The sequence below is a fragment of the Erythranthe guttata genome, chromosome 8 (assembly GCF_056151865.1).
Source record: "Erythranthe guttata isolate IM_541 chromosome 8, IM_541, whole genome shotgun sequence".
Classification (NCBI taxonomy): domain Eukaryota; kingdom Viridiplantae; phylum Streptophyta; class Magnoliopsida; order Lamiales; family Phrymaceae; genus Erythranthe; species Erythranthe guttata.
Window position 1 is genome coordinate 15,329,040 of NC_142540.1, and position 8,812 is coordinate 15,337,851.

Below are 8,812 nucleotides of genomic sequence, written 5' to 3' on the forward strand. Positions count from 1 at the left end.
TGATTTATGAGCTATGGCATGCAGTGGGAAGCCAGTGTCGGCTCAGGTGGGTATGGCCCGCCCTCAAATTTTAAATTTTCTTACTAATATATATGTATATATAAGTTATTATTTATAGTTTTATATATATATAAAAAAAAAAAAAGAAAGTTAAGTATTTTTAATTGAAAAAAAATGAAGAAAAATAATAAACGAATCTAACATATAGCAAATTTTGACTTTTAACCAAGGGCGAGTGCACTCTTGAGCAAGGCCGGAGTCAAGTCCACCCGCAATTGAAAAAAATCCACAATATTATATTTGTCCGCCCAGCTTTTATTATTTAGTCCACTTAAAATCTGAATTAATGCAAAAAAAATCCTAAAAGTTTCTTTTTTGCAAGTTCATTTCTATCTTCTAGCTTTGTCAAAAAAAAAAAAATCATAATTTTCTTCCTAGTTTCGCAACTCTTGGACTATCATTCTTGTCTTTAATTTATTTACCTTGTTTTTCATTTAAATTTTTGAACGTATATTTGGCCCCGGTAACGAAATCCTAAATTCACCACTGATTGCATGAGAGTGGAGGGTTACAAAGTGCACTTATATGGCCGACTGTAGGTTTATTCATTACCAAAAATAAATAAATAAAGTATATCTTAAAACCAAAAAAAATAGAGTATTTTTTTTTAAGAAACAACTTATAGGCACTCTAAATACTAAATAAGATCATTTGAAAATTTACCCAAAAAAAAAATTTAATAGCTTATAAACTATTTAGGAGAGCTTACAAGCTTAGTCAAACACCCTCTAAAAGAATAGGCGATGGAGATATCGCGATTACAAACTTGTGGCGCTGGTGGACATTTATGCAAAGAAAAGGGGTACTGAGGCAAGGACATGAAAAGGAGGTTTATGGTGAAATTTTGTAAATCAGACGACAAAAACCAAAGAAGAACTAATTTCGGTGTACTAGCACCGATTTAAATGACTTTCGTCTTTACAAATTTAAATTTCGGATCACGAGATCTCTCAATATATAGCATAAAATCAAAGTTCGAAATATGACCACACTACAAAATCTCAAATATAAGGAAAAAAACTTCGAACTTCTCGAACGTAACGAGCGCTACATTGTATATATTATATATGATCTCCCCATTATATGCATGAACTCATTCACAAGTCCAAAATGAAGATGACCAAAAACAGCTGGTAACTTTCATTTGTTCTACATGAGCATGAATATATGATTATATTCTCCACTTTAAATACCATTAATTATCATGCACATTCATCCATTAATTAATTCATTAATTAATTAATCACTTCCAAAAAAAAAAAAGAAAAAAAAGTGATAAATAAATTGATGAAGATCAGCATTGTAATGACAGGGTACTGCATATTCTCCATGGAAGTGAGCAATCAAGAACCTATAATCGAAATCAAGCATAAAATCAAACACCTTCTGGGCATCCCTTTCGACTCACAAATCCTCACGATTTGCGACTGCGAGCTTATCGACGGCCTCGATTTAGACGACTACCCACTCATCTCCGACGGCACCAAAATCCACCTCTCAACCACCAAGCAAACTCCTCCTCCGCCGCCGCCGGCGGCGGCGGCAACCAAAATGAAAATCACAGTCAAATTCTCGGCAAGAAAGATCCAAATCGACGTCGACGAAACCGACACAGTCAGGAGCCTGAAGGAGAAGATCCACATCGTGGAGGGAACGCCGATGCGGCGGATGACGTTGTTCTTCAACGGCGCGGAAATGGAGGACGATCACCGGAGTCTGAGCGAGTACGGAGTGGGGGGAGATCGAGGGTTTGAAATCGTGGTTTATTTGAGGTCGATGAGCAGGGTGAGCATGGTGGGGGAGGCGCCGGCGAGGAGGGTGGGGGTGGTGGTGCAGACGTCGACGAGTTTGATGAACGGGGCGAAGATTCCGGTGGAGATGAACGACACGAGTAGGGTTGATGAACTCCGGCGGGTGATGGTGGAGAGAAGAATGCTGCCGGAGGATGAGTATATATTTATACACAAACAGAGGATAATGCGTGATGAGTGCAGCCTCCGTTGGCATGGTGTTGATAATGGTGATTTTTTGTATGTTTTTAAGGGTACTGTCACTCGCGGCGGTGACTGACCCGCATGTAGCTTTAGCTTTTCTCGCTCAATTGAATTGAGGTCAGGTATTCATATTAGTTTCAAATATTCTCTATAAAATATTTTAATTGAATAATTTTATGTTTTTTGTTAAATTCTTCTTTGGAATTTTTTTTTTTTTCCAACAGTTCTAGAAATAATCTAACTCTGCTTTTACTTTTTCTTCTCAAAATATAAACAAAAATTACTTTTATTATTAAATTCTTCCATCAATACCCTTTTTTTCAAATGCTTCCAAACAATTACATGAATTTATTGTATAAATTAATTTCAAATGCTTAATTTTTATCTCAGTTTTGAACAATTATTTTTGAGTTCTATGGAATTTCGTAAAATCACTCCGTAAACCCGTTATTCAAACGAATCTTCCGACAAACACAACCTGAATATTGGCTCAAACCTTTGGAAAATGAAAACATTGTCGATACGAAATAAACATACAAAATCTCAAAAAATACTTTTCTAATTGATGTCCAAGTTACATCATAAAGTCCAATTGATACAAATTTGATTTTTTTTTCGGCATATTTTATTCGAAGTAATTACGATGCTACTTCAGGTGATTTTAACTATTGATGTGATTAAATAACCATCTACTAAGCACACATACACATAGGTGTGAGTGATTATATGCAGATCAACGGTTAATAATCGTCCGATGTATTTCACCAGATGTAGCATCAAATAAACCGTCTAATTACCCTTGCAAACTAAAAGAGGGGGGAAAATAAATAGGGGAAAAAAAAGGGGGTAAGCTGAAAATTGTTTGATGGGATTAGTGGATTCTACTTTTTCCATGGTTTGAGAATAGAAAGCAGCAATATGATTGCAATAAACAAGAGCAAACTTATACCGATGATCATACATTTTCTTGATTTTTTCTGCAAGCTTTTTGCTGTTTCAAGAGCATCCGTACCCATATTCACATGATCCACTGTATTTCTCACCTACAATTTTAAGCAAAACAATTGGTAATTATTATTATTATTATTACAAAATAGAACTATTTTATTAATGAGCTAATTATTTTTAAAGCTCGAGTTGAGTTCAAGTACACTGAAGCTCATGCAACTTCGAGCTCGAGCCAGAAAATTTCAACTCGCCTAGCTCGCCTCGTTCACACTCCAACCCGAACACATCTAGACTTTATACCCTCTATATATACATCAATTATTAATTAAATATAGTTGTAAAAATAAATCTATGAAATTGAATTCTAGAAGGACTTATTAAGTCTCAATTCGTATTTGTAATTGTAAGTAATTAATGTTTATATATATATATATCCAATAGTGAGATTATAGAAATAGTAAAATTATTAATACCTAAAACCAGTTATTACTAGTAGTCCATTCTATTATCATTTAATAAGTGATGGCACGGTATTACTTGCAATTTCTGAAAAATAATAGTAGTATATCAACCAAGAATTGAAAATATTATATATAAGAATATCTAACCATTATAACCTAGGGGTGGTAAACAACTCGGCCGGCTCTAAAAAAACTCGAATCCAGACTCGAGTTTTTCGAGCTCGAGTCAGTTTTTAGTTATTCGTAAGCCCATAAGCCGGCTCGCGAGCCTTATTTATTATTTTTATTTTCTTTTATTATTTTTTTATATTTATATTTTTATTTAAATAATGTATAATAATATAAAATATTATAGAAATAAATAAAAATAAAATTTAGATATTAAAAATATATATAATTACAATTTATTGTTTATTTTGTAATTTTTAAAAAAATAATTTTTAATAATAATTAAAAAAATATCTATAAAAAGAAAAGAAAAACAATACAATGAGCTTGGGCTCGAGCTCGACAAAATGAACACGAGCTCGAGCTCGAGCCAAAAAAAAAAGGAACTCAACGAGCTTGAGCTTGACAAAATAGACTCGAGCTTGAGCTCTAGCCCGTCAAAAGAGGCGAGGTCGGCTCTTTCACCTCTACTATAACCACACATCATTTACAAAAACTTGTACAAAAGTATTATTTAGTAATTATTTATTTTTAAAAATTGTATTTACTAGCAATGTCGAACCCGGCGACCGTTGACAGTGGATTTCGAATCTTGGTCAATTGACACATACTCACTTGTTCCAACCCCTAGGTCATCTCTTACAGAATTGCTTAGTAATATATACTAAGTTGGTGCTTAGTATATATTTTAGATTGTCAATAAAGTGGGCATGCTTAGTTATTAAAAAAATGATCTAAAAATGAAGGAAAAATTATCAAAATTCAACAAAACTTCTTTTCCATTTCAAAAATAATGTTATTAAGCAAATAATGTATACTTCTAATTTTCCTTTTTATATATAATATAACAAATATATATATATATATATATATATATATATATATATATATATATATATATATATATATATATATATATATATATATATATATATATATTATATACTTACGAACTATCATTCAAAACCTCACCTATTCACAAGATAAAACACACTCAGAAACACACCATATCTAGCCTATGCAAAAACTCCTTAGTTCAATTTCTCCCTAAATACCTCATCTAAACTATATATATATATATATATATATATATATATATATATATATATATATATATATATATATATATATATATATATATATATATATATAAACACACACGTTGATTATCGATATTAAGGACAGAAAAAGCTAAGCGCCGTTGCCGTTTTTCCAAGGTCGGAGAACACCAACAACGACAATAGCTACGATTAATAAGAGAATAATAATAGCAATGCACATCCATTTTCTCGATTTCTTCTGAAGTTTCTTTGCATTCTGAAGTGCACCTGTCCCTGATTGAACATGATCTACCGCATTCGAAACCTGGCCCACATCCCCTCATTAACAAACACCCCCCACCACAATCCAATCCATCCCAAATGCATTCACTTTTCGATATATTTTATTATTAAAATAAAAAAAGATTCGAACATTATCAAATGTTGAGAAACAAACCTGGCTCTCGATGTTGTCTAGGATGTCTCCTTGAGCTTCGACTAAAACAGCCATATCGAGATAAATCTGATGAAAGATTTAAAATAAAAATAAAATGGAGATTCGTAAAAGTTAGTCGAAGGTTTTGAGGTTGCGATTGTGCCCCAAAGGTTGAATTGAGAAATTACCTGATGCAGGTCGAGAAGTTTTTTCTCGATCTCTCTTACGGCATCGTGCCTCTCCTGAATTTCCTCTAAAACATTCAGTATCTGCAAACACAAAATATAATTACGAAATTAGTACCCACCAAAAAAAGAATGAAAAGGAAAAAGTAACGGTGACATGTTGTAACATCGGAAAAAAAAAAAAAAACCTGCCCATGGCCCGTTTCTTGGATAGCCTTGTTGAATATATGTTCACTGTTTCCAGTTTCAATCAGATTGTTGATAGTCTGTTAGTCATAATTTCCAAAATAAATATCTTACACATCGTCCGAAACCCGAAAAAATTATTACATAACAAGGTAGCTTACCTCTTCGTCCGGTCTGCTTCCAGTTACTGCAAGTCATGAAATTTAAGTCACAAGATACACCGAAATAAATAAAATAAAGTGTAATATATCCATTACACATACATAAACAAGAAACGGCAAATGAATGGTGCATGCTAGCACATGTGCAGTTACGTGCTTGTTCTAACCTGTTATTACTCTTCGCTCGACAACCTCGCGATATTCGTCATCTATCCTCTGTCTTAAGGTCTGGTCGAATAAAAGAAAAAAATTCTCAAAAATTACCGACATCTAAAAGGGTCAATAAAATAATTACCAACGGGAAAAAGGACCTGAAATTCCGTCATAAGGTCCTTGAATTTTTTGGTCAAGGCACTGCAATCCGGGAAATAAGGTTACATACTTTATAACATGAAAACGAAGAAATATTAGAGATTTTTAAAACTTATATTATATACGGCATACGCACTTTGTCATGTTCATTCTTGACCTATCCACAGCAGTTCCTTTTCCGCAACCTGGCTGTTGCCGATTGGCCAAGTTCTGAAGCATTATTAAAAAAATTAGATTATAGTATGATGGCATAAACGCGATGAAAATAGAGAAGATAACAAGAGTCGAATATTTCGAGAAATACATCTTTATTTATTTCTTCGACTCTCAGTTTGACATTGCGTGCGATCTTTCCAACTTCATCGACATCTTTCTCCATCCGCTTCCTGATAGCTGGAACAATTACAAACATGTTATGTATGTACGAAAGTAGGATAATATAATTTTTTTGTTGAAGATGCGCGATAATTGAAATCGCACCTTTCATAGAAGATGCTTTCATAACCGATTTTGACTCCTCGTTGGCATCCTGGAAAAAAGATACTCACGTAAATTTTATATCACTAAAGAAAAAACAAAAAATAAATATTTTCAATCTTTATTTTCGGAAAGTTTAACGAAAATAAATATTGAAAATAAAAGGGAATAAACTCCCGGTTGAACAAAGAAATATAAATGTCAAATAAATTATTTATAGGCAGCACTACTCAAATAATAACATACGATCTTAACAAAGAATAAATGAAGCAGAGTGGTATTTCATACCTTAAGCTTTACTAGTAAACCAGAGAGTTTGTCCATCTGTTTTTCGACATCTTGTATCTATAGAATAAAATTAATTATTACAAATAATTGCAAAATAAAAGCAGGGGCATGAAAAAATGTGCACCACAACTATTATTTCTTAAGAAGTAATATTTATTTAGGACACACCTGCTTATTAAACGATTCCATAGCCAAGTCGGAGTTACTCCTAGGGAATCGAGAGCCCATCTCTATATCACGTTCTCTGGAAGTATTGCCTTTCACATCACTAACAAACGAATCCTGGAAAGGCAAATTACACATTACGAAATTTTGAACATCAACTTTACTTAGTTTACGTATTACCCTGTTAATGTTATAGGAACATTCGAGTAAACTAGTTGAACTGATTGTTATTACAATGAAAATAAGGTTTATCCATGAAAAACCAACAGCGAAGAAAAGTTGATAGGTAAATCATTCGTTTATAGATAGTATTTTCACTTTTCAAACTGGAAATATAGTTTTTCTCGACTCCTAAGATTGTTCAGGAAATAGTTCCAGGAAGCACACATATTATCAGAGTATAGACTATTTCAAAACGTATGTACCCCACTTTTAGAAAACTACAATATGTTGTCAAAGAAAATCGAAAAAATAAGTTACGAAATCAATTCATCAATCTAATTGATCCAAATTGCACCTTACTTATCAATTACGTTTTATTTAATTTTTTTGGTATAAATCTTCCGCGTTTCTTCAATTAACTGAAATGCACATAAGAGATAATGGAAAATATAACATATTTTGAAATTTATGCAAAAACTTGAATTTTATACATGAAATTGTTTCATAGCCTAATGCTATTCTTGAATCTCGATAATTCTTGAAGTTTAGAGTGGAAAAACGAGAAAGTGCGAAATGTTGCAGGAAGGTGGAGGAAGTGAAATAAACGTAAGATGATGGTTTCGGCCTACAAAATCACGCATGCCTTGCATGTGATGTGAGTAATTCCAAGTTGAATATACCACCAAAATTCACTCCTAATCGCATGTTATCGATTTCGAATATAAAAACCTGCAAAATATCACAGATTTGTTTCCGTAGCAGAGCCTAAAAACTAATTTAGTACAGTTTGTTTGATCATTGATGGCAACATGTTTTTTTATCCCTACATCAAAATCTCACTGTCAACAATTATCTGATTTCACAGTCGAAAAAAACACATTTTTTGCATTATTTGTACATCTTACGAAGAATCAAACCTAGATTATACTAAACTAAACCATTAATTTTACAAATAAATGGATAGCTTAAATCACAAAAATGAATTCAGTTAGAAACAGCACCACAACTGCACAATTATCAGTTCATGAACCCAAAAGTAAAACCCCACATACCCAAATAATCATAATCCGGCAGAAATTGAACAATATATAAACTAACCGTGAGAAGATCATTCATTTTCAAAGAAAAGAAAAACACCTTTTCTTTATTTTATTTTTTCTTTTTTTCGTTTTTGCCGCTAAAGGGAATGTGTAGTGTAGTAGAAATGTGTGTACAAATTATATATTGTGTTGTGAATTTATTGGGGAAAGCGTTGGGGCCGGCAACAATCAAAGGGGAATTTGTTATGGTTTTAAATTACAATAAAGAGAATATTGTATAGAGTTAAAGACAAGGCGTTAGGTACAACATTTACATATTTTTATTAAGTTAGAGACAAATAAATATAAGATTACATTCGATTCATGCGAAGATTTGAGGGGTAAGTTTCAAAACTGAAATGATTTTTACGGGACTAATTTTACGAGAATATCGTTCATTCAAAAAAAATGATCTAAATCTCACAAATTTTTTGAAGTTGGGCGTGAAAAATCACATTCCACGCCCAGCTTGGACGTTGTGAGGGACTCTTTTCTAAAACTATATATCTATATATAAATAAAACTAGGGAATTGATGAATACAGAACAACTTTTAATAAATGTAGAACATTTTTAATTAATTTAATTTTTATCTCTATTTTAGAACGTAGATTACTAGCTATAGACATTTTAATATAAAAAATAATTATCATCCAATATTTTTCATTAATTGTCAACAAAACTACATTTA

At 32.3% G+C, this 8,812-nt stretch overlaps 2 protein-coding genes across 4 annotated transcripts; one reads left to right on the forward strand and one right to left on the reverse strand.

Annotated features, from left to right (window-relative positions):
* Positions 1-1,053: 1,053 nt before the first annotated feature.
* On the forward strand, positions 1,054-2,218 carry LOC105951509 (Ubiquitin-like superfamily protein). 2 transcript variants are annotated; one of them, XM_088821955.1, is made up of 2 exons: positions 1,054-1,193; positions 1,373-2,218. In XM_088821955.1, exon 2 carries the CDS (start codon positions 1,390-1,392, stop codon positions 2,128-2,130), a length of 741 nt encoding a protein of 246 aa, XP_088678081.1. In that variant the 5' UTR covers positions 1,054-1,193; positions 1,373-1,389; the 3' UTR covers positions 2,131-2,218. The 2 variants fall into 2 exon arrangements, with proteins under 2 accessions (XP_088678081.1, XP_088678080.1); XM_088821954.1 differs by lacking the exon at positions 1,054-1,193 and having other exon boundaries at positions 1,210-2,218.
* Positions 2,219-2,912: 694 nt separating this feature from the next.
* On the reverse strand, positions 2,913-8,231 carry LOC105951510 (syntaxin-132). 2 transcript variants are annotated; one of them, XM_088821137.1, is made up of 13 exons: positions 8,142-8,231; positions 6,885-6,998; positions 6,717-6,773; positions 6,432-6,480; positions 6,256-6,344; positions 6,088-6,161; positions 5,951-5,993; positions 5,807-5,867; positions 5,640-5,665; positions 5,481-5,558; positions 5,296-5,376; positions 5,129-5,194; positions 2,913-3,097 (listed from the first exon to the last, which is right to left on the reverse strand). In XM_088821137.1, the coding sequence occupies exons 1-13, from the start codon at positions 8,157-8,159 to the stop codon at positions 2,936-2,938; spliced, it is 918 nt and encodes a 305-aa protein (XP_088677263.1). In that variant the 5' UTR covers positions 8,160-8,231; the 3' UTR covers positions 2,913-2,935. The 2 variants fall into 2 exon arrangements, with proteins under 2 accessions (XP_088677263.1, XP_012830420.2); XM_012974966.2 differs by lacking the exon at positions 2,913-3,097 and adding an exon at positions 4,791-4,996 and having other exon boundaries at positions 8,142-8,216.
* Positions 8,232-8,812: the final 581 nt, after the last annotated feature.